The sequence below is a fragment of the Melanotaenia boesemani genome, chromosome 3 (genome assembly GCF_017639745.1).
Source record: "Melanotaenia boesemani isolate fMelBoe1 chromosome 3, fMelBoe1.pri, whole genome shotgun sequence".
NCBI classification, from domain to species: Eukaryota; Metazoa; Chordata; class Actinopteri; order Atheriniformes; family Melanotaeniidae; genus Melanotaenia; species Melanotaenia boesemani.
In genome coordinates this window covers 14,343,946-14,370,597 of record NC_055684.1, presented here as the reverse complement: position 1 = coordinate 14,370,597, position 26,652 = coordinate 14,343,946, and the positions used below count along the sequence as shown (strand labels likewise).

General features: G+C 37.9%; 1 protein-coding gene and 1 long non-coding RNA gene across 2 annotated transcripts; both read right to left on the bottom strand.

Annotated features, from left to right (window-relative positions):
• Positions 1-629: 629 nt before the first annotated feature.
• LOC121635801 lies at positions 630-24,826 on the bottom strand. The gene is made up of 3 exons (XR_006009543.1): positions 24,796-24,826; positions 5,971-5,976; positions 630-1,089 (listed from the first exon to the last, which is right to left on the bottom strand). It is a non-coding gene; the product is annotated as an uncharacterized LOC121635801 (long non-coding RNA).
• abraa (actin binding Rho activating protein a) lies at positions 7,039-12,278 on the bottom strand. The gene is made up of 2 exons (XM_041979000.1): positions 11,600-12,278; positions 7,039-8,642 (listed from the first exon to the last, which is right to left on the bottom strand). The coding sequence occupies exons 1-2, from the start codon at positions 12,230-12,232 to the stop codon at positions 8,163-8,165; spliced, it is 1,113 nt and encodes a 370-aa protein (XP_041834934.1). The 5' UTR covers positions 12,233-12,278; the 3' UTR covers positions 7,039-8,162.
• Positions 24,827-26,652: the final 1,826 nt, after the last annotated feature.

The window sequence follows — 26,652 nt, the reverse complement described above, 5'->3', positions numbered from 1 at the left end:
TATACAATTAATATTAAGTTATTTTAGTCAGATATGAATATACACACTTTATTTATTCTTTATGAATTTGAACAGATGTGTACTTCTGCATACACTGTTAATTCACAGCCCTGATACACCAAAGATTGGACCCACCAGTGGCGGCTGATGACAATTTTTTTTAGGGGGGCGCAAATTTTCTTGGAAAGTTGACACTTAAAACTTAGCCACTTTAATTTCAATACAGTTACAGAGTTAGGAAGAAAAGAAAAACGAAGTCTGTGTATGGCTTGTCCACAACGTTTCGGTGGTGCCGACACTTTCAAACAGCAGACAAGGGAAGCAGAAAAAGGCGTTACTCACGGCGCAACCGGCAAGCCAACTCCGTTTTTCATAGTAAGAGCGGGAAAAAGCCCGGGTATAAGCTCTTCCGCGGTCGCCGCTTTGTTGCTGTGCTTGCAGATCAGGCTGGTCAGCCCCGAGCTCCTTTATCCTCTTTTTCTCCTCGAGAGAACATCTTGAAAATGGGTGCTCTTGTAAATATTTTACAGAATTAATTCGCTCGGGAATTCCGGTTCCACTTTCACATGCCATCTTTCTAATCGTACGCTACTACAGACTCGTCTCCAACTCACTCTGCTTGCTACTACGGATGTACGTCACACTGGCTTAAAATACAGGAGTGTATAATTGACCATGACATTGTCCAAACACACTGAAGCAACATAATTCAACTATTCTAATTGGCTGACGATGAAAAGTGGGCGTATCCGGGGCGCACCGAGCTGCGCCACAAGCAGATTTTTAACGAACCAATCAAAACGCAGCCTCCAGTGACGTTTTAGTCAAAAGTTTGAGGCTGACAATAGGGATTCATTTGACCGGCGCCCCCGCAACCAGGAAGTGTTGTTCAATGAAAAATCATTAAAAAGAAACACTGTGTAATGCGCTTAACATGCACAAAAAGCTAAAAAAAATACATTATTTTACACATATCTTCATCCGAAATTATTCCTAACAGTTTGTTTTTTTTAATTGTGTAGTAACCAGGAATATGGACTCTTTGTAGGTGAGGGCGGCGCCCCAGCGCCCCCTGCTGGCCAGCCGCCACTGGGACCCACCTTGACTGTTCGTCAATTACACTCAAAAGAGCCTGGTCCAGTCAGAGGTTGCCAGCTTACAGCTCTGCCCCTCAAGAATTCTGGGTAATCTGAAAAGTCCGACCCCTCTTCTTGCTGTTTTTTTTTTTTTTTATAATCTACAGAACCCCAAAATAACCGGTTTGATGTTTCATGGGCCAGACGGCCACCACAGAGATCCACAATTACTTTGTTAAAAACTTTATAAACGACTGTTCCAGTGTTGGTTTGTGCTGGAAAAAATCTTCGTGGGGAGAATCAAAAATGATGCAGAGTCAAACTGTCTTTTACAAGTTTATTATAGCAAAGAGAAATATAAAAAATCATGCAGTCAAGCATGCAGAGAGATCTCTCTGACAAACAAGGAAGTGTCACAAAGTTATATAGGTTTCTGATCACGCCTTTACCAACTGTCATCATCATCATCATGACTTGATGGAGATATCTATCAATAGCTGTTGCTAGGGCAACTTTTAGAGAGAGTTCTTCGTAAAACGGAACTATTTGGAGAGAGTTTTACATAAAATGAAACTAGACACTGTTTGGGACAGTTCATGATCTTTTGTCCCTTACTTCACCCTGCTAGTAGACAGAAAAAGGGGAAGCTGGAAGAGAACTGGCCAGCATCTGTAAGTTTCGTTTTTAGTGTGAAGAGGCCACATGATAAAAAGCCACATGATCATCATATCCTAAGTATTACAATCATGTTTTCAAATTATGACAGCTCTAATAAAATTTAGGCCAAGCTCACACAATAATTTCCATCACAGGTTTCTGTCATTTTAGCCTTTGTAGGACATTCTAAATTGTGAAGGACTACAGTGCTAGGAAACACTTTGAATTCTCGATAGATCACATTTTTTGACTAATGTTCCCTGCAACTCGATGTCTTGGCTGCAGCAAACAACTGTCTGTGTTTCTAGATTCCCATTTTGATTGCAAAAACATCACAATCAAATTGGTGCTCCTCAGTCATTTGCACAGAGTAGGTTCAAAACAACTAAAACCCCAAAGGCCCCAACAAAGCTTTTTGGCAGGAAACATTAAATGCAACATCAACTATTTGTTTTCCATATAGTCTTTATTAATCATCAGAAATTACATGTAAAAGCTTCTGCACTGACCAAAAATCAAGCTAGTGTTTCCACTTAAGCTATAAATGACACACCTAAAGCACTCATTTCTTCCAAATGGCCCTATATTTCCCTCTACTGCTGTCCCACTACACTGCTTTTCCCTCCGGCATTTCCTTCTAGTAGAAGGAAAGTGTAGTAAAAAAGAAGTCAGAAAAGCGATCCTCCGTCAGTGTCGGCACTGACAACCATAGAGTCCGCAAGGGTTTAAGGCTGTCTCACCGCAGCATCAATGAGCACCGAAGAGCTTTGGCATGAACTTCTAGAGTGTTTCCTGAAGGTTTTTTCTTTTTTTTTTTTTTTTTTTTTTTTGCTGTTGATGGAATAGCCTGTAATTCATTTTAGCTGTGAAATAAGTGAATGGCGACTCTGAAGGAAATTTACTGCATCTTACATGGAATTTCATGTTATGAAGATTCATAGGCAGCATGTTTTCATTTCATCAGGACAAAGAACACAATGTCTGTAATCCTTGGTTTATTCTCAATTTTATTACCTTTCAGTATAGGTTATTTTTAGCTTTGCCCAGCTCCCTATCTTTTACTTTGACTTTTTCCATCAGTTGTAATCAACTAGGTTCACTTTCTTGCTCTGAAAATGGAGCGATGATAAAAAAGACTCCTGTTTTGCTTCTTGACCTTCATAAAGTATTATATACCTGATGAATTTCATCATCTCTCAGTTATGATTTCACCTGACTCACTTGTTGCTTCTTCAGTTGTGCAGAACATTTTTAAAATGCTTTTTCATCCTTCTATCTTTTGTGTCCTGCAAGAGTCTTCCTCTGCCAGAAATGTTAGATTGAATATGTGCTTACAGTGTTGATACATTATCATCTACTTGATCTTAGTTCTTTAGAACCCTGACACACTTTATTGTACTTCAAATAAAGGCCAAAATGAACCCTCCTTTTCAACAGGCAACACATCCTCAAGGGAGATTGCGAAACCATCCCATAATATAACATGTCCATTCATGTCCACAGTTTTCTCTTGTTTTTTCTTTATGTGCAGATAAAACCATCTGCATATAGGAATACTTACATCCTCAGATTTTGTAAAAACTGTAGCTGCATTTCCATTACCCCAACAACTGCGCAAAACCTAAATATTGCAAGAAAAAACTGGTAACAGAAACATCTACATTTCGAAAAACCTCTAAATAATCACTAAAAGTTTTTAGGCTCTCATGAGGTGGTTTTTCAGACGTGTCGATATAGAAGTATATTGCAAAAGTGTAATGGAAACACTTTTTTTGTATTTACATATCACGGACATGACATGGGATCATGTGATCAGTTCATTTCAAGTAAAGACCGATGCAGGACGAGACAGAAACATTTTTACAAATAATTAAAGAAAAAAATATAGCCGTCATCCCTGATAGCAAACAACAGTGAAATGCAGAGTTTTACAAGGACTTAGAAATCTCCATCCTCCTCAAAGTGAACTCTTGTGGGACAAGATTTTACAAGAATTGTGGCTTATATACTAAACACCATTCATTTGAAACAACTGCAAAACACAATTGTACTTTGGAAATATCGTTTTTATTTTAGGAAATACTGTAATGGAAATGCAGCCTGAGATACATTAAGAATGGAACAAAAAGGGGGGGTTGTGACAATTTGAGGAGATAATAGCAGAGAAATATTTGTTTTGTTTTTTTTAGCTTTAACAATAGACTGATACCACAGTGATGCTGCCAGCTTTCCCTTAGAATGGTAAAAGACACCTCCAATTTGTCTTTCTTCCACCTGTATTCCGCTCTCCTACATTCCCGTTTTAGTGCATGTGTCATGAAACTGTGCAAATAGTTCATTAGTAGAAGAGTTCGAATTTGAGAATCCACAGTTGCTAAAAGCCGAAGATAAAAGGACAGTGGTGGGTGGATTCATAATGTGGTAGCATCTCATAAGGGTTTGAGGTTTAAACTGGTAGGGGAAAGGAATATTAAATATTACAGGACAATGATCGGAAAAGAGGGCATTTCCAATTTCCAGGTTTAAAACTGATAAACCATGAGATAAAACCAAGTCAAGTGTGTGTCCAAGTTAATGTGTAGGACCAACCACACATTGTGCAAGATTAAATGAGTGAAAAGGGCTACAAGTCAGTGACCAGTGATTTATCAGTACACCAAACGTGTATTAAAATCACCAACAAGTAATACGTGCCATATTTTGGCATGATTTCAACTAAGCAGTTACCAAACTCATTTCTGAACATCTTATTATATTAGGTAGTCTGTAAATCACTGCACATAGTACTGGCTGCTTATGTCCTAATGCAAACATCAGTTCAAAGCTATACGCCATCATATGTCTGTGAACAACCTTTGACCAGGGCCAAGACTGCTCCACAATGGCCACAGTGTGAGTGTGGAGGAGTACAGAGTTGGAGTTAGAGACCCAAATTTGTATCAGAGGAGTGAAGTAAAACTGCTTCAGTCAGTCTGAGTCACAACTTTCTGTAGTTATATTTGCAGAATATCATGGCTTACCTTATAAAAGTGATTTTTATCACTAACGTCATGTTCCAAATGTTATGGCTCCTACATTAAATTAAAAATTTACAAAAACTATGACAGGAAATAAATTTCCCATTAAATGTGGGGCATTCCTTTGACAGTGTTCCTGGGTTCAAATAAAACAAGCAATTCATGCAAATCAACACAAATGCAATTATTTTTCTTCCATGCATGGTCTTACAGGCTTTACCAAAAACTTTTCTTTAACAGCACTGAGCAACAAATCTGGCAGTTAAAATAACACTACATACGTTTACGACCTTAAAAATCTGCACAAGAATAGAGGTTAATTGTCAATGTTAAATACAGTGTGGCAGCTCACTCTTGCATCAGTGGTAGAATTGCAGTTAGGAGAGGCAACAATGAGGCTAAACGCAGATTAAAGCGGTGCATAAAGGAACACTTTAACACCAACAACTCCGGATCCATGTGGCGGGGGATTAAGATACTAACCGTCTACATAGAGAATTCCCACCACACTGACACTCAACAACTTTATTGCACGATTTTACCAGCTAAGAAACTTTGAGAGCAGTACTCACGGCTGAGTCCTGCATGAACAGTGAGTAAAGGAAAGGGCTAAGACAATTCCTGACCTATACTGAGGGATTGTTGTATTAAAACTGAAAATCCACAAACAGCATCCTGACATAGGTGTTATCCTCGTCTAGATTAGAAAGAGCTGCGTGGAGAGCCGAGACAATTGCATCCTCGGTTGGCCTGTTTGCCCTATATGCAAACTGATGTTGGTCCGTCAGCAGGGATTGCAGCATTAATTATAGAGAAAATGGTCTTTCTAAACATTTAGTGATAATAGGTATAAGAGTTTCTAATCATTTATGCAGTCCATTGTGCTTTTACTCTGATTATGGTAGCTGACTTCAGACAGTGTGCAGACAATAGCCTTGACTTAAACATCTCAAAAACCAAGGAGCTAATAGTGGACTTTCAGTTAACCCAAACACACACACCAGGCTGCCCTCTTTACTGGTAGAGGAGGTACAAAGGGAGGACAGTTTTTAGTTTCTTAGATTGCACATCTCTGCTGACCCCACATGGACGACACGCATCTCTGTCATCAAGTGAGAAAAGCACAACATAGACTATTTCCTCAGGAAACTAGGGTCTGCTCAATTTCCTAAGTGCCTCCTTACAAACTTTCGCAGGTCAGCAATGGAAAGTATTCTGACCTGCTGCTGCACTGTTTGGTTTGGCAGCTGCACAAAGGAGAACCGGAAAGATCTGCAGCGAGTGGTAAGAGCGGCAGAGTGGACCATCAGCTCACCACTACCTCACCAATAGACTTAAAAACTGTTTTTACCCGCTGGCTGTCAAATCTGTGGCACCACTATCTCCCCCTTAGGTCAAGTGCAATTGTTTCACCTCTAATGCACCTGTATTTTATAATCTGTTCAATACTGCAACATAGCCATAAATATGCTGCTATTTATTCTGTTTTTATTTTTGTTGTAGTTTTAAATTGATTGTTGTTTTAATTCATTATAATTCAATTTTGTTGTTTTAATTCATTGTTGAGTTCTACTGATCCAAGAGTGAGCTGCTAAACTTTATTTTATTGTTGTAACTAACATTGACAATACACCTTTACTCTTTTATTATGACTTATTTTGATGGCACGCTGACATTCATTGTACATTCCTGGAGCCATCATTGCACTGCAGCATCCTGAGGCTGAGAAACTGCGATTCACGACTTTGTTTTCCAGTCCGGGGCGTCATATGACACCTACATTTTGCTTCATGTACCACATCACATGCCAGGCACTGGATGCTGGTACATTAGCTGGTTTGAACATAGATTGAGTAAAAAAAAACAATTAGGGAAACTGAGTAAAAAAACAAGTCAACATTGGACTGACTTTTACTGGCTGTAGAGATTTAAAACCACCCCGAATGCAAGAAAGATGTTGAATTAGTTGTTGTTATGATTGCCATGGGGCAAAAATCTGCCAAAGTTCAGTTGTATGGTTTTAATGAAAGAAAAATCCATAATATCATCGTTCATGTTTCACTCTTTTTTGACTTTCATGTAGCCTGTTAACACTCTTACCACAGCAAAACACCAAAAACCTGATACACCACATTGCACAGTTTTTTGTAAAATATTTATAGAACTGTCCTATAAGAAGACACACACACACTTTCACTTTGAAAGAAGAAAATGTTCAAACTTTAAAGCACCTCTTCTGTTTGATTTTTATTTAATTCCAGACCATCCTAACAGTAATTGTCTTAAATGTTCAAATACATTTCACTACACAACGTTTTTAAAAACGACCTCATGTTACACCTGATACACAAGCATTTGCCAGCAGTTAAACTCTATAATTAAGATTAGTATTGATGTTGATTACCATCACCTTATTGTCATTTTCCTTTAGAACCCAAACATGTGAGTTCATATGACAAAATTATTTTCCAGACAAATAAAAGTATATTAACCAATCATTTCACTGGAGAGTACACAGAAGTTTAAAGCAGTCCAGTACATAAAATGTTTGCCTTACAAGACTGCTTTTAACTGAAATAACAGGTGATCAGCAAAATTATACTTCCTCCTGTCGGTAAAAGTGTGAGCACATATGTGGAAGACATTTCTATCTACAGGTACTGCAACAAAAGACTTGCTAATCAAACTTGTGATAGCAGTTTTTTGTCTTTGTTCTTGGCTATAACTTGCTGTTCAGCCTTAGTTGGCTAATTTATCTAAGCTCTCCTACCAAAAGATCAAAAGGCATAAATAGGACAAACAAACATAATAAAAAGTTTTGGTCTTATTAGGTTACTGCAGTTTCTTTGTTTTACACGTAACATTTTTTGCTACTTTTATTGGCTAATTACAACAACATAGTCAAAATGGTTTTCTTGCTTTTAGCTAATTTTTTCTTAGAGTATCTTGAAGTTATTTTCTTGGATTAAATCAGAGTTGGGTTTGTGTTTTTTTAGCAGCAGTTGGAGTAAAGCTTTTTAGCATGGCTGACATTGTGGTGGATACTTAAGGCGTCTAGCATGAAGCATAGTTAGCAAGGCAAGCATGGTTAGCATGCTAAAGATAGCTACCCTTCACTGTCTGATCTGTCAGGTATATAAGGAACTAATGAGTCTGGGAGGAGAGTGAGTGTGTCTGTGTGTAGTCTATGTAAATGTTGGTGATAAAAATGTTTGGTAATATATCAGACATTTTCAACACAAACAAGAGAATGATTTGTTTCTGCTTACTCCTGAGTACTTTTACTACATTAATTTTAGTTGTGTGTATCCTTAGCACAATCTTATCTTTGAACCATAATAATGCAGTTTTATATTTTAATTTAATATATTTCTCATTCTTCATGTGTACAAATACTGGTTGGTGTCACTTGTCATTCATCTGGATGAGCTGAGGTGGAGTTTTGTGTCTGTCCTTCATCCCTCAGTGTAATGATGATGTCATCATCCTGTCCTTTCCACAGCATCTCGCCTTCAAAGTCCAGCATTTTGTGTTTGCGGCAGCGCAGCAGAATGCCGACCACTTTGTCTGAGATCTTCACGTAGCGGTCGAAGAGCCGTCCAAACGTAATGATTGTGCGGCCTTCTTTGTCTTTGGAGCCCATGTCTCTGATAATCCACACCATCTCCTCCATCTCCCTGTGGATGTGCTTCTGGGCCCGGTCACCCCTTTGAGCAGTCTTGGAGCCATCTTTGGGTCGACCATAGCCAGAGTCACCTTTGCGGAGACGCTGGGCCATGGCGAACTCATAGTCAAACTCCTCACTGAAGGGGTTGAGCTTCTGGCCTTCCATGTGTTGCTCGGACCACTGCTGCCAGCGGCTTTTGATGTCATTCATAGTGGCAACCTTAATCTGCCGAAAAAATAAGCAGATCAACAAGTTTAATTTAAAAGAGTCATTGAATAAATTTGAAATAATCTGAAATAATAAGGTAAGACTAATAAAACAGTACATTTTCAGTAAATCATCGTTGGTTGTGGTTATGCTGAAAAAGCACATTGTTAAAGATTGGGGAAAATAACAGTTTTTTATTCTAATGTAATTTAGAATAGTTTGCATAATGGATTTAAGCAGAATGTTTCCTAACAGTAAGTGTTTTAACCATCACAATCTGGTTGTTTGTTCCCTTAAATAAAATTTTCTGTTTTGAATTTCTTTCCCAGTTCCTAGTGTCATTTTTACAGTTTTAAGGCTGTAAGTCAGGATATCTTGCCCCTTGCGATGGCAACTTCTTTAGTTTGTAAAGCTGGCTGTAATCCCCAGACATGCAATTTTTCTTCTGTTAAAGCTGGCTTGTTATTTTTTTCTTCTCCCCTCAATAAGGATACATCCTACTCCTCTGCCTATATATTGAGATTAATGACCCTCAGTCTTTAAATAAACTACATGCCAGTTGTTGAAATACGTCTCAGGCTTGGCCTTTGCCTTGCACTCAGGCACACTGTATACTGATTGGAATATGTCTTCTCGATAAACCAGCATGCTCAAAAGTACATTTTGCAACCTTTCAGAAACAGGTTTTAAGCAGCAGCTCTACTGGAGTTGTTGACATTTGCAAGACTTGTTGGCCTTTTTTTCTGCACTTTTTTCATATTATCATAATGCACAAAAACATTAATCATCAAACTGTTAGAATAAACTAAAATTTGGAGCTTTGATGAAATATTAATAAGAAGTCTAAACATTTCTTATTTCTCTTGACAACCCCCATGTCTAGTCCTCCTTTCTTTCCTTCTTTTCCTTCAACCTCCATCGGTATTTTCCTCAGCTTGCCAGGCCTTCAGATCAGTGTCATTTTATCTCTTTGGTATTTGCTCTATGAAAAGTGAAGACTTGCCACTGCAACTTGTCGTTCTCTGAGAGTGTGTGAACTTTTTGAGTGGTAATGCGCCTGAGCTTCATTTTCTCTGTATTATGTTTCTTTGGTTTGCTCTGCATATAGGCACATGAAGAGTGACAGTTATTTAGATATTTCTGTTACTTCACTGAACTCAGTTTATTTTACAAAAAAATTTTGTTTACTGATACTCCAATGCTTTTTCAGTATATTTATAATTCACATCAAGGTGTTGTTGATTTTGTCGTCGGCGACTGTGTAGTGTGAGGTGTTAAACAATTAAATACATTCAATCCAACAGCTCTACAGCTGTCTGCAAAAAGAGTCAGTTATGTTTCGTTCTACATTTAATAATATTTTCATGAATGCAAATGTTGATTTATCAGCCCATTTGACGGAGTTTGCTGTTTTTGGACTTTAAGGCATTTTGGGTTGCATTTTTACCAGAAGGTTGGTAGAAAAATATTTAGATTATCACTGTCAAAGCTTTAGTCAAGCCTTATATTGATAATTTGTCAAAATGATAAAATGTTATAAAAAATGTTAGTATAATACACAGATCAGTAGGAAACCAGTAGGAAACATGGTTTCTATGACATTTGTTGTATCGGTGCTGCATCCACCCAGATGCACAAACACATACAGATGTCCTGAATGTAGCCCCACAAAGCTGTAAATGTCATCCTTTTATTGGTAGTGGATGCTTTTTAATGTTTTGATTTGGTCTCGCTGTCCTCATTTGCCTCATTTTTAGAGAAGGGTTTTGAAAAAAAAAAAAAACATAGTAAAAAACAAAAACAAATGTTACCTGTTACCTAATGCCAAAACCTATTACTTTTTTCATCTTTTGATTATTTTTTTGTTATAAATTGAAATTGACAACACAATAATCAAATCAGTATTTCATTTGCAACACACTAACCAAGCTTGTTTGATATGTTTTACTAAAAGTAATTAAATTAAACTGCAGTTTCCCATATTTCTTTTTCTGTGCCAGTCCTTGTGTTTCATGTTACCTCCCTGTCCCTCAGTGTCCTCTCCCTCTTCACCCTGTTTTCCTCTGCAACGTGTTCTCCAACCTGACCTTCAGGTGGAACAGCCAACAAGACTGTAACTATATTTATTGACATATATTCCATTGCGCAGCAGACCAGCGTGTTTTTATGAGCTGGACTTGTTCACTGGCGACCCTTTCGACATTTGAAGGGGCCCCCAGATTGCTCCTTTGCCTTTTATGGGAGAGATGTTAGTATTGGAGTTATGCAACTGTTATTCTGTTTGGTGGCTATGAGGGACTTGGATTTCTTCAGGTGACATCAAAGAAACGTCTGTGTATGTGGAATGCATGTGCTCTGTTTAAGGCCATTTATCCATCTCTCTTTGTTTGATTTCAGAGACATCAGAGATATCTTAGAAAGGAAGCAAATATGAGAGACCCAGCATGACTAATGGAATAAAAGAAAGTAAACTGAATAATTCAATTAAATAAATCAAAACTTCATTAAAGGGAAGTTGCACAACCTGACCTAGCACTGTGTCTTCCAACACTTAAAATTCATAGCATCAATAAGTATAAATCATTATAACTAAGTTTGGCTGGTTGATATTTTCTTGTTTTCTTGATCTTGGTTGATATTTTCACTGAACAAATTTGTCATGTCTCTGCACACTTTATGTCAAACATTCAACCTCACTGAAGGTTTTACAGCTGCATTCTGCTATCATCAGAAGGTATTCGCTAACAGTGCAAACAACTCCCTTTTCATCATGATCCATTACTGATCAGATGTTAATATAGAAATATTTATTTATCCAGATTTTAGGTAAATTTGTGCAGTCCAGGGTGTACGCCCAACCCTAGCCTACTGGTAGCCTGGAAAAGCTCCACCTACCCTGCGACCCTGAATTGTATGTGGCAGGTATAGAAAAATTGTGTTGAAAACTTATTCACTACTGTCATTGACCACTCTACCTTGGGCTTGTTGGTCTGTGTTTTGGGTTGGACGTCACTCTGTTCAGTTTTTGATTCACTGTTGTCGCTGAGCCCGCTGTCCTCCCCCAGTCCGCTGTCTTCTGTGTCCACACTGCTGCTTCTGGACTCAAACTTCTTCTCCTGCAGCATCAACTTCCTGTCCTGGATGATTCCTCCTCCTTCTGAATTCTGCAACGCTCTCATCTGGCGCCTCCGTGTTGGCGACTCGTTGCCAAGGAATGGTTTACTCTCCTCTGGACCTGACTCCATCTTGTTTCGGATGGTGCTGATAAAGTTCCTGCTGCTGCATTCGCTGCGTTTTGGCTGGACGGTCTTGGTCACAGAGCAAGTTCGTATTTTACTCCCGCTGGTGTCGCTAGAATCTGCTGCAATAACTCTTGGAGTAATGCTAAGCTTGACCACATGGTTGGGTTCTTTTTTGTCATCCTCCTCAAGAGATGAAGGCATCCAGCCACATGGGATGGTGTCTTGCTTGTCTGTGTGTTCATTGACCCATCCCTGCCAGCTTTTAGCCAAGTTGGCCACCATAGCAGCACATTTTATCTTTCGCACAGCCCGTTTGAAAGCCTGTGGTTCCTGTGGGGAAACTGTGGTGGTTGCGCCACTACTCATGATGATGCAATATCAGAAGAGATGCGCTTCACAAATGTATTTTTTGTTATTGTGCGATAGTTTCTTACAATTCTAATGTAATCTGCTGGGATTCAAACAAAAAATCTTATAGGTGCTGCAGCTTCTTGTGTTGTTGTGGGACTTTGGGCTGTAAAAAAAGACCCCAAAATATCCCAAAATAAATGTGTTAAATGAATAAGAAAATAAGAGAGAAAAAAAAAAAAAAAAAAAAAAAAAAAAAAAACAATAAAAAAGAAATCTGGTTTCTGGTGAAAATTCAAGTTGAATTAAAACAAATAAACAATCTGGTCTGAATCAAAACATACTAAAACAAAAAAAAAAAGGGTTTCTTTTGCTCCAAAATCTGGCTTCACTGAACCTTTCCGATTGACCATGCGCTTCAGTCTTTATAGCCTTGAAAGATCTTCACAGAAACATCCGGAGCTTTCCAGATCATCAGTCGGTCAGTGGGTGAGCTGCTACTGTGAAGAGTACACAGACTGTCTTTAATCCCCCTGCTGAAGCCCCTTCGGCTCCACACTGGCCTTTAAATAGGGAACGGTCGTAAAGGAAGTGATGCCACACAACGTCCATGTGAGACAGGAAAGTCCAGAGTCAACATTCTTGTTATTAAAAAAAACACACACACACACACAGACACGTACACACACGTACACAGTGACGGAGAGTGGAATTTCTTCGCACGGGTTCCAGGGAACAGGTGTCCGATGTTTTTAGCAACTCAGTGGTTTCTGTCCGTACTTACAAATAAGTTGAATCATAAAGAAGCTTTTGCTCTGAGTTAGCCTGCTATACATGTAAGGACTACGTCAATGTAGATGACTTTATTGTGTGTATATATAGGGGTGTTTTCATAGAAGTGCAGAATACTTCTTCAATGCATGACGGGATATGTTTAGATCATTTTGAGGTGCTGTGTGAGGATGAATTCCTGAAGTGTGGGTCACATACAAAGAAAGCAGCAGGAATGTTTGTCTACATGTCTGTGCATGTGTGGCAGGAACTATTTCAGTTGCTGTTATTTCAGTGAGAATACCAAGAATGGTTTTATTCATTTTTTGAATGCCATTTAAAATGCAGTAAAAAAAAAAAAGAAAAAAAAGGAAGTAAAAACCAGTTATTCTTTGGTGCGACCACCTTTTAGTTCATCACTTCTGCAGTAAATTGGGTAATAACACATTAAGTAACCCCTAAATGTCAAATGTGAAAGCACTGTCTCCAAGTTGACAGTGAAGTGTAGAAATCAAGTTTGGAAAGTTCATTTTGATAGTTTATGAAGATAGTTTAGATATATGAATATAGTTTAAAGATGTACGATGAGGAATATTCATATTTACCATCTATAAACTATTGTATCTATTGCTGCTGTGACATTATGCATTTATGTACCTCAGAAGTTGTGTGCTGTAACTCAAAGTTATTTTCACACCCAAAACTGAGATTAACAAGCAAACTGAGATATGTTTATTAATAGGAATAATTATAAGATTTACAAGTTAACCCAATTTCTATTTTCTTTTATTTTTTTCTAATCAGAGATTGAAAACTCTATGTAACTTGTTACTGATTGGCCGTGTGATGGTGTACCCTGCTTTTCACCTGTAAATTGCTAGGATAGGCTCCAGCTTCCCCACAACTCGCATTGGACTAAGTGGTACAGAAAATGAATGAATAAATAATGAATGAATGAATGAATGAATGTTGCAAAGTGGTTATGTTCTAAAATGAAAATGAACACTTAAGATCTCCGCACAATCCCATTAGAAAATTTCTGCATTTACAGATATTACGTGATGTGTACAGACTGGTTACACATTACAGGATTCTTTAAACCTGATTCAAATTCATGGCTCATTAGATGACTGGAGCAGAGTTTGTTGCAGCAGGGAAACATCTAAGACCTGCAGGATAGTGCGCCTTGAGGATTGGGTTGGGAATCACTGCTTTAAATCTTAAAATAATTAGAGACCACACACTTACAACAAACAAACGACAGATCCCACAAGATCTGTCTCTTCTGATTTTATAGTGTGTGGCATGCACTACGGAGCACACCACAAACTAACCGATTCTTCAGCAGAGTATCTTCACGCTCAGTCTTACAGATGTTGCGTAGTCAGAAAAAAACAAGTGAACAAACAGGAAGAAGCAATGATGGTTGTTTTTTGGTCACTTACTTTCTGTAAAAAACACACAAAAAAGAAAAAAAATTATGGGAAAAGTTGTGGAGAAAAGTTGTGGAGACTGCAAGCTAGTAATGGGTAATAACTGTGTTATTCCCATTTTTATGTTTGTTCCGATACACATGACATTATACTGGACAAAATTACTCTTAACAAATCCCACACCACAGGAAAAATGGCCACAATGTCAAATTGGAATTTGGTTGTAAGGGGAAGACCGGGACAAAAATCGGCACAGTTATCCTGAAGTGTTTACCTGCCTTACATGCGTGTTGGTGACAGAAAATTAAACTGATCTTTGTTTCATAAGTTCTGACAGCTTCATGCTGCCATAGCTTAATACCTTCTGCTCACAGGTTGTAAACATCCTATAAAAAAACACCCTAAACAGTGAGAAGGAATGCAACTGTGTGGCTTTAACACGTGACTTAATGCAATTATTTCAGTATGAGTATATGTTGCTCCTTCATAAATACTTTACATGTATGTAAAAAAACAAAAAACAAAAACAAAAACAAACAAACAAAAAAAAAAAAAACTCATTTTGAATGATACTGTGATAAAGTTACACCCTGGAAAAAGACATCTTTATCTTTACAATCTTTTTCTAGACCACTTTACTCTCTTCACACTATAGACACTTTTTATGTATATTTTAGTTCTTTTAAGGCATAAAATTTGACGTAACAAGCTGCTCTCTCTTGTGGTTTGTATGATTTCTTATGAAAACTAATGCATTGATATTTCCATATATTCTACGATATTCTGAGCCAATCAGTGGCAATAAGTCTATATGTTGGCGCTCTGTCGTGTTGACAGAGAGCACAACATGCAGAGAAAAAAAATGTTTTTAATGTCTTTGTTATAGTTTCACTAAATTAATTATGGTACCCTATGAAAGTTTGAAAGACCCCACTTTCTCCAGCCACACTGACCTCAAAACTTGCCAGGAGGAGATAAAATTGTGGGTGACTAACAACTTTCTCCAGCTTACAAGCAAAAAAACTGAGGCCATTCTCACTGGCACCTCACATCAGCTCAAAACCTCCTCTGTCACAGAACGATCATTTCCCTCTCTTCCTGTTACCAATGTGGAACTCAAATGTGACTCATTTACCTACAGAAATAGTTTTAAGAACTGTGTTTGTGTGGAGATCAAATCTTGAACTATTACTATAACATTTTTCATATATATTTCTCAAGGGTTATTGAAATAGTTGCCTATGCATGTGCATATATTTGATAATCTGTGATCTAACTTCAGTAATTCATGAAGTTCCTCAAGGTTCTGAGAAGTTTAAAATTCTTCCCCTCACATATATCTCCATATATGACCAGGCTACGTTGCATATTAACGATCTCATAGTTCCTTTTATTCCCAGCAAAATGCTTCGCTCTCAGACTGCAAATTTACTTGTGGTTCCTCATGTCTCTGATAGTTGAATGGGAGGCACAGCCTTCGGCTATCAGGCCCTCTCTTATGGAACCAGCTACCAGTTTGGATTTGGGAAGCAAACCCCCTCCCCTCTATCTTTAATATCAGGGTTCCTTTTTTGATAAATCTTGTAGTTAGGGATGGTTAGCCACCCCTTGTTATGCTGCCATAGGCTTAGACTGCTGAGGGATCGATCTCTCATGATGCACTGAGCACTTCCTTTTCATTGTCTGCTGATTATCTTCCATGTATAAACATATGACAGTATTGGCATCATTACCATATTTCTCCTCTCTCACCAGGTCTCCCTAAATGGATAAAAGTTGTGGGGCCTGTTGGTCCTCTTTCCTGTCCTCTCCACCCCCACCGGTCGAGGCATATGGCGGCCCTCCCTGAGTTGGGTTCTGCTGGAGGTTTTTCCTTTCTGTTTAAGAGAGTTCTTTCCTTTCCACTGTCGCCCGCAGCCCTGTGCATGTTTAGGATGGGGGATTGAATCGAAGTTTAGTTTTGATGAAATCTGTTGGTTTCTTTAACTAGGCTATTATTTATTACGAACGGGCTTGTATGAATACTGATTGGATGACAATGGATTGGCTCAGATTGATTGTATGTAAAGTGTCCTGAGATGACGTTGTTGTGAACTGCCGCTAGATAAATAAGGCTAAATTTTAAAATACTGAACCTATGATGTTTTCATCTAAAAATATCTTGTACCTCACAAAACATAGCTGAGTATAGTGCGCTTTGTTTTTCCGTTGTGCTAAAATCTTTCCAAGTGTGTCTTAAACTTCGCCAGAAAACTGAATATGTCGTCTGTCTGCAGACTAAAATAACCAAATGAGAGGCCAAGCCATCGTCAGCTCAGGTTTCTGACATATGTGTGTATATTTGTGTGTGCATGTGTTTGTGTGTGCATGTGTTTGTGTGTGCATGCCTCAGGTTTCAGGCCTCATGCCAGCTGGTGCTTCTCGTGCACGTTCCCACTGCCTGTTGTGCACGACAACTTTCACATAAATAGACGTGGCTGGCACTAGAGAGCAACAAAAAGTGTGTGAGAGCTGTGTGTAATGATTTGAGTATTTATACGTGACTTAATCAGACAAACAGCTCTTTATATATGTGGTCTATGAGTCACGGGCTGAATAATAATGAGACTTTTTTGATCATTGTGAGAAAACTTTTTCTCCCAACAGACACACAATGCAGATTCAGAGGCAAAGCAGTCAGCTGTCGGGGAGTCTGTCTTGCAAAGAGACATTTTGTAAACTTTGGCCTCATTTAGCCTGGTCATGCTTAAACTGTACCTCAACTTGGCTGCGCAGTGACAGTGTCTATTTATTTGGACTGCTGTTTTTTGTCTGCATCACAATTGGTTGACGATGGGACATTTTATGATAAATGCTGTGATGAAATACAAGTTCCTGCCTACCGATTTATACATCACCGTTTGAGATCCCATCACCTTGGATTTGTAGCTAATAAGCTCTTGTCAAGAAAATCAAAATATCAATCATTTAAAAATAATTGTTAGAAAAAATCCAGTCTCAAGAACATTATAGCAAATTTAAACTTCAAAAGATTAACTTGTCCATAAAGGAAATTTAACTGGAAGTGACCACAATTTGTCCAAGTCATTGTCCAAGCCGTGACCCCCAAGATAACATGTTGGTGTTTCCTCTGTAAGGTTTGAAAACTGTGGAAAAGCACCCATATCCCAAAAATCAGCTTCTCACTGAGACAATGACAAATTCAGATTTTTTTTAATGGCACATATAACAACTTTGTTTCTGGACACCCGATGATAAAAATACTAAATGTACGACTTGAAATGTATCAGTAACTTCATAAATATGAAGGATAAAGTTCATTTTGGTGGATTCGGTTCACAAAGCACCTACATGCCCAAAATCAGCTTCCATCTTGATAATGCTAAATTTGGATTTTTAATCAGGCGTGAGTAATAACTGTTGTTTTTGCACTTATGTGTTAAAAAAATTAACGTGTTGCTTTCACAAATCAATTATTTTGCATTAACGTGCTAATTTTGACAGGTCTAATACGAATCTTAAATATAGTGGATAAAAGTAAGCTATAATGTTTTCTTACAATGGTTAGGAATCTATCGCAAGCTTTAGATGAAGGCAGGCACATGTACAGTTGTGTCTGAAATAAAAACTTTCCAATCACTGTACCCTTACTATTAAAGAACCGCATCAGACAGCAGAGTGGTGAGAAATGCAAATTTTCCATCGTGGATTAAGTTGAAAACACACCTAGATTAATCCAGCGCACGGGTGGTTAATAAGATGGAACCAGTATCTGTTTTTTAGCTGGCACCATTGTGGTTGAACCATGAAGATTTTTAACTTATCTAACAGATGTCCTGATTCAGTAAGCAATAAAAGAAACAACTTTATTATACTTTCTAAAGTTTATAAGTTCAGAATTATTCATTTTGTCCCAGATCTCCTCTAATCTCACACAGCCAGGCCGTTGTCCAGTCACACTCACAATGAAGATGTTAGTTTACAGGAAAGGAAAAGCACTCCATGAAATTCAAGGCAATTCAAACTTCTAAGGACTCTTTATTTGAATGGGTCTTTCAGAGGCTGATTGATTTTGAATAAATCACAAACGACTGCATTTGTGAGCTGGACTGCGATTGTTTTTGTTAGAAGGGATCTGTAATCCCTCAGTAATCTCTCTCTGCAGAAAGTGAAATTTCCTTTTATCGTTTTAACTCTTTGATCCAAATGATATGCATGCGTGAAGCAAAATAAACAACCCCCCCGTGAACCCAGGCCTTATATATTAACAATCATCAAACCATTAAAAAAAACTTGGTAACGAGTTTAATCCACTGATTACTCATTTGTGTGTATATGTGAATGTGTGAACAAGGATTAAAGATAACCATATAGAGGTAGGACAAAGAGCATAAACATTTATATACAATACAAACTTAACTTATGGTTGATGCAAAAAAAAGATAGTATTTTTTTCTGAGCCTTCTGTGTCACATGATTTGTCTGATAGTATGTTGTGATGTCACTAGTATTAATAATGATGTGTGTGTTGATACTTTATTGATGTAGTGCAGGTTCTTGAGCTCTATATTTTTTTTAAATAAAAAAAAAATCCTTAGTTGTCTTTTTTATTTGCTTTACTTGTTGATATATTTGATTGTAATTTTTTAAGCATTTCTTTTAAGTGTTTATGTTCACAAGTTTTATTCATATTTCATTTTACCCTTACAATAAATATAATGTTGCACACTGTGCAATTGTGTGATTTTCCTTTAAGGGGCAAAAAGTACCCGTAACTCTATCAAAATTGATTTTTAAATGCTATAAATGGCATCGTATTGATAGTAAAAATGTTGGTTTTGTCTATCCCTAGCTTTAAGATGTGTGTTGATTTATCATGACAAATGAAGCCTTGATCCCAGTACATGATGGATTTATTTTATAAATGGCACAGTAATTTGGATCACTGATGGTTTTGTCCACTACAGATTCTACAGAACTCTATATTTAATTTATAAGCCACATAATATTATAATACGTCATTAGTTCAGCTGAAATGGTTGTTGAAAAAAATACAAGGGAAAATAATAATAAAGCAAGCCAAAATAAAGCCAAGAATAGCTAACAGGACATTTTGTGCTGGTCATATAAATGTTTTTGGAGTCTGACATTTTGTACAAATGAACTTTCAGCTTCATTTGTTTTGGGTTGTTTATTGGTGGTCAAGATTTAGACTAAGACAGGTATAACAGGTATAACAATTTATCTCCATGGCAACATTTTGTCATGGTTGAGTGATATTTTGATAATTTAAAAATGCACAAAACAGGTGACAGAATTTATTCAGCACATTAATCAAACCGTTATCTCAAGATTAGATCATTTATGTCATATGAAGAAAAAAATCCATCTTATCTCAAGATAAAGATGTTAAAATACATTTTCAAGCGTTGGCTGCTCTGGGTTTCGGTACATTTCGGAAAGTTTGCCATGCTACATTTTTTATTTTCTCACCAAGTCTTTCATCTTACATTAAAACTTTCATGTCACATATGAATATATCAACTTCCATCCATCCTCTTCTCAATACGATGAACACAAAGACATTTTCAAGATACACTAAATATCTGTTTTCTAACTAAAAATCCTCAGATACACGTTGTATTTTTGTACATCTTGTTCATCTCTAGCATATTGAACGTATCTCTGTCGAACAAGAGGATGTCTTTTTCAGTGTTGCTGACGCCATCGCTGCAGGAGGGCAAACCAAAAGTGAGATCTCTCTGCTGGTTGGCTGTTTGGGCCAAGCCGAGTGCCAGTCCTGGCACAAGGAGAAACACTGTGACAGCACAGCTTGTGACACACTCATACTCACACACATTCACACTTCCAGGCCCAAGTCTTAAATAACCTATTTAATTACCTCACTTTCCAAACATGTCTGCTAGGTCCAAAACTTAAACTTAGTCCCAAAAAGGTAGGATTTCAGACACATGGAGAGAAATGCATGCTGAATAAACACACACACACACATCTACACACACGGACAAGCTATCCAAGTTTCAAGGCATGAAAACAGATTGGAGTCAGTGTGAAAGAAGTGAGAGGAAGGTTTTTCTGGCTGCTCCTGATGGAGGTGACATCATAGCACAGTCGCGGTGATGAACAGTGTGTTCTGATCCAGATCTGGTGAAAAGAGCAACTGTCCTTGGCTCAGTTTCCTCCTCAGTCTGGATCTGAAGAGGAAACAGTAGCAGTTAACATTCAGAGTTTGCCTTTGTCTTTTTTTATTATAATTTATTTCACTGCTGAGTGGAAAATCACTGTACTGCTGTGTTTGAGGATACTACGTCACTTTTGCTCTTAGATTTTAAATTTGGGTGTCCTGGTATGTAGTGTTTGTCTCTTCTTTGGCCTATCTGGACTACGTTTGGGGAGTTTCATTCTGTTTTCTTGTAGTTCAGCTCTTCATTTATTAGATTTGGGTGGGTATGTCACAACATAAACGTCTACGTAGGTCAATTAACGGAGGCACAAAGCCCCCCTACAAATGAGCTTCTAGGATCATTGGGCTCAAGTAGGGACTGTTTTGTTGCAAGTTGCTCTGCTTCAGTCGATCCTACAAGCGGTCACAATAGCCCCAGTCATCAGCAGTAGTGATATGCATCATCAGGTTTAAATATGGCAATTAGCTAATGTTTTATAATGTTTGAAATAATTAGAGTTCATGTTGTAGCTTTCTGGAAGTAGTTCTGAATGATGCAGTAAATAATGGTTCATATTTCTATTCATAATTTTTACTTTTTTTTACCAGCAGAGGGAGGGGGCAGGAAAGTGGGACAGCAGCAGATCAGGGCATGAAACTGTTCACAGTGCAGGAAAGATCCAACCAGAGACAGAAATAAACCTGACAGGCATTCTTTAGTTCTGCATTCCTCACTCTGTTCCCTTTCAACTGTGAATATGATGCCGCTGAGTCACATTGCGATGTGTGTGTGGGTGTGTGTGTATGCAGGAGGGAGCCTGTCAACGTGCATCTCATTTGTTATCATGTGCGTGTGTGAGATCCTTTTTCAGGTGTGTGGTCCTGTTTGTGTGTATCAACAGAGAGCTAATAGGATCAGTCAACTTCAATCTCCTGTCTTGACAATACAGCAACGCACTGTCACATATCTTCTCTTTGAAATGTGTGTGTGCATGTGTGTTTGTGTGTGTGTGTGTGGGGGGGATATGAAACCTAGCAGCCTGTCCTTACTTCCTGCAGTAAGTAAAGCCTATTAAAGTGGTTTACCATCTTGTCATTGTCTTCGTCAATATAATCTAACTTGTCATGTGACTGAACAGAGAATGCAGACAGTAATTAGTGTGACACATGCATGCACAAACAGTACATGACATAAAATTCTTTTGTCACAGAGAATGAGAACAGTCGGGTTTTACAACCATATGAAATACTGCAAATCCCAAAAACCTTTTTAATAATTAAAGAGAAAGAAGATATATGTTTTAAAGCTAAGAAATATTTGTTTCAGAACATTTAAACTTTAATTTTAGACAAAGAAAATGTTGCATTAGCTTCAGTTGTTATGCTAACTAACCTGCAGTCAGTTGTGATTGGTTAAAAAAAAATCCCATCGTTCTGCTTCAATAATTACAAACGTGGTGTAAATGCATGTGGCACTTTTGTCACATGTTAAAAAAAATGATAAATGTATTTTTAAGCTTCAAAGTCATTGCAAGCCTATATTTTCCTTTCCCAAATGTGACATGCTTGTAGTTGGCATTATGTAAAACTGTCATGGGTGATATATTGCCTAACTATTACATGGCCGAATATAAAGAAGGAAGAGAGTACAATTATGTTTCATGATGGTTTAGCAAGAAAGGCAAGTTGATGTCCCATCAGGCACTGTATTATTCAGTAATATTTCACTCTTTGACTTGCAGTCAAATTGGTTATTGTTTAGGTATTGTTTGAATAAGAACAAAAATTACACAGTTATGTTTAATTAATAACAAATGTACAGGAATAAATACCTCTATATGTACAAAATGTACATAAAGCAGTGACAGATACCAAGCAATCATAGTGTAGAAGCTGGTTTTGTTAGTGGAGGAAAATCAGATTTTTTTTTTATTTAGTACCACACTTAAGCACTGCTACTGTTACACTAGTATTTTAGAACCACACGTCACCGTTGTATTCAATTACATCCTTTACAGATAACACACATATTGCAACGCCAGTAAGGCCAATATTGTGACAGGTGGTAATTTCTTTTTTTTTGTTTTTTTTTTATAAATAAAAGGGTCGATACACCAATGTATATCTTTTAACCTCCATACATTTTAAAGGCAATAATCTTACCTTTAAAAGTACATCATGGCGCTCTGTCTCAAACTAACTTAGAGAAAGTTCTCATGAATATTTGGGCTTAAAATGCACCTGATATAGAAGCCGTCTGACTGCCAATAAGGACCCATGATCTGCTGTCTGTGCCAAAGGACAAAAGATAGTTTTACCTCATTAAATTTTTAGTATTTCTGCTTCATGAATTGAAAATCAACTCATTACTTTAAGGTATACAACTCATACAGAACAGCTAATCAGAGTGTGTTCTCTCATTGTCAGACCTAGCTCTGTACGACCAGCTGATCGTTGGTGGGGTTTGATTGTACTTTATGCATTAAAAGACAAGAGAGACAGACATTAACTGATTTGCAAGACAAACGATTTTCAATCAGCTATAAAAGAGCCCAAAACCCATCCGTAATTCTGCTTTGCTTTTCTCTAAAAATGTGGTCTCACTCAAGAACACTTCAACATGTGAATTGGGACATCAAAGCTTATACCACCAACTGACTGACAGATGACTGCTCTACACTCACAGCTACTGCTGCTGAGATCTTTAGCCCGTCAGGCAGCACTGAAACCAGACCCAGCTCTTTAGTGGAAATCACTGCATGATCTGAAGAACACTTCTGAAAATTATTGTTAGATAACATAATTACTCACTGTATCCACAAATGCTGTCTTTAGGCATGCGATGGAATGGATTAGGTGAAATGGGAAACTGTTGGAAACAGAAATACGTTTTGCATTCACTCTTCTAGGCTAAGAGACCATCCAGTTTGTCTGCCACACTCAAATTAAAAGTCAGCATCTGTAAGAGTATGGGGTTGTGTTAAAGCACATGCCAACTAACACCATCAGCAGAAAAAATATTAATGATAAATGATACATCCAAGTTTTTGAGCAACATATGTTGAAATCCTGAAAATATCTTCTCCTTCCGGCAAGATTTTGCCAAATGAATGTGCAAATATTACAACAATATGGCTCCAAATGCTCACATATAGTCTGGCGAACATTCTGGCTCATTTTGAGACAAAAAACATGACAAAGTTGACCCAGAACTGCTGAGCAGATGAACAGAGTAAGAAGTATACAGAATTTTTGTTTCTTTAAAATGACCAAATCTGGTCTTGTCAGTTTATCAGCTGGGTTCTCTCCTTTAGAGAATCCCTACAGGTTTCCCTGCCGATACATAGTTTTTAAGGATGCTATGATGCCACATCATTTCTGGAACATCATTAGCTTATATGCCTTTAAGCTTCTGATGTATGGAGAATACGTACATATGTCACCAATGCGCTAAACTGAAGGAATGATCTGACTGATGGGTGAGCATGTTTTCTGTTTATAACAAATAAGCATTGGTCATAGTCTTTTTTGTCAGTTGTCTTTTTTCAGGAAATCTGATGAAATAAAATACTGTTCTGTACTCAGCCACACCAGATGTTTTCATGACCAGCACACAAAATAGAAACTCTCCAAAAGAATTTCTTTCTACTGTTTCCTGGTTTAGAAGCAGAGAAGGTGAGCAGTTTGTGTTTGTGTGTGTGTGTGTGTGTGTGTGTGTGTGTGTGTGTGTGTGTGTGTGTGTGTGTGTGTGTGTGTGTGTGTGTGTGTGTGTGTGTGTGAAGCTGCCTCTGGCTGATCCCACCTAGACTTACAGTTAGATATTAATAATGTATATATATATATATATATATATGTGTGTGTGTGTGTGTATATAACCTTATATATATAACTTATATATATATATATATATATAACTTTTATTTATATATATATATATATATATATATATATATATATATATATATATATATATATATATATATGTATATGTTAAAAAATTTTCATGTTTTACTTCAACATATTGATTTAAAACCATACCAGAATTCAGAAAACTGTAGTATGTATGTAAATATAGATATGTAGGGGTTAATTAAGTGTTTACCAGCTGGAAAACAACAGCGTTTTTTTTGTTTTTTTGTTTTTTTTTTGTTTTTTTTTTACTGTCGGTGTTACTGGTCGGTGTTAGCGTTTACTGATCCTATAAGTAATTTTAGAGGTTTAAATGAAAAAAAATCCAACATATAGCTTGTTCTGACCCTTTGCTCATACCACAACTGTGTCTCCTGAGAGGTCGTGGAAGCTTTTGACTGATGTTATGAGTTTATGATATGAGTTTTGAACTCATTTCAGATATTTCGATATACATACAGTATATGATTACAACGTTCAAGCCAAGCCAGTCAGTGATTCAAGTCGAACAGAAAGAGCTGCAACACATTGGCTACATAAGTGATGACGTACACCACAGACACGGAGCCCGACCAAGCGCAGCAGCAGTTGGCTTTGCTCAGCGTGAGGTAGAAGTCTAGGCTAAGCTCCAACGCTGCTAGTTTTAGCTACAAAACAAGTGCTCATGTCCGTAATGCAAACATGACTGAACAAGCGAACAGAACGCAGACGAAATAGTTGATAAGAGAGCAAAGAATAACTCGATGGTACGGAAGTGGTTTGGCTCAGTATCGCCAACTTAGCGACTTTGTCCTGTTCATTTTCACTCACCTCTAGCTATTTTTTTTAAAGCAACTAAAATGTTATACTGAAGAAGTTTCATATACTTGGCAAAATGTTTTTTAGTTTTACAGGCATCTGTTATGGGCATTTTTGGTAGTTTCCTGAGGCTTTTATATTGTTTATATCCTTATTGAAATTATATCGTATTGACCGAAATTAAGAAATATATTGTGATAAAAGTTTTGGCCGTATCGTCCAGCCCTAGTTTGGTTTGCTTTCACACCGCAACTTATTAAAGTGGACCAAACTGCCTGAACGGTGTCATGCAGTTACAACTAATGCTGATTTTCTCTAAAAAGGCCACTGACCAAGAAAAATCTGGTTCAGTGATTAGCCAGGACTGAAAATGTCTGGCTCACCACAAGTAAACAACTTATCAGCAATAAATTTATTCAGTTTTTGGGTTTTAGCAATGTTTTCGTGTTTAGACCTAATGCAGTTTACCCCAGAATCTATCCAGTACGTGCAGCTAAAGATGCAGCAAGCGATCCACAATGTGATGCTACAGTGTGTTCTGTGTGACTTCCTCTCTTTGGTTCATTGGATGATTGTTATGGCCACTGCTTATTGTGGGCAGCTGCGGCTCATTTGCCGTTTGATTGCCTGATTCGGAGCTCTGTGTGGAGTGGCTGGTTCAGGAGCACCCCAGTCTCCTCCCTTCTGATTGACTGCTCATTCAGCCAATCAGACTGCAGCTTAGGGGAAGCAAAGATTGAAAAGGCTGCTGCAGAGTTCAGTCGAGAGGGGAAGCCGAAAATGGCACAGGCTGTTCCCCCTCACTTTATTCACTTGAGACTCTTTGTTGAATGTCTGCCACTGTGATGGTTACTGGTTCTTGTTCAGGGAGGTTGCTCTTAGATCTATCAGCCACTGTGCACCACTGTTGTGCGATGCTTCCTTTTCCCATTTGCTTTTCCAGTATTGTTCAGTCTCCAGTCTTGGCGGGTCTGCCCTGTTGTTATTACCCTGCCACTGAGAGTACACTTTAGCTGGTTAAGTTGAGAAGAGCTGGTTTATTCGCACAGCTTCAATTTCTCTCGTGTACCTCTTTAGGCGGGTGGCCAAGGCTTGGAGTCGTTGTTTGGCAGTTTCTAGTGCTTCAGGTATGGGCATCTGGCTGTATCTCCTGGGTACCTGTTTTTTCATTGCACCTTTCTGGAGCTCTGAATGTTGGCTCCCTTCTCTCCAAGCTGCCTTGATTTTAGCCTCCAACCTTTGTAATTGGCGTCGGGGTTTCCTGATGTTCATTTTTGCCATGATCTTATCTCTTAGGTCAGTCGCTGCCTCGATCAGCGTGATTGTGCTTATTGGGCCTTTGT

What these genes read in the sequence shown, in the direction of transcription:
- abraa (XM_041979000.1), bottom strand. Translation starts at nt 12,232, where the DNA reads ATGAGTAGTGGCGCAACCACCACAGTTTCCCCACAGGAACCACAGGCT. An exon ending in CACAGACCAACAAGCCCAAG is followed by an intron (nt 8,643 to 11,599) that starts GTAGAGTGGTCA and finishes TTTTTTCGGCAG; the next exon opens with ATTAAGGTTGCCACTATGAA.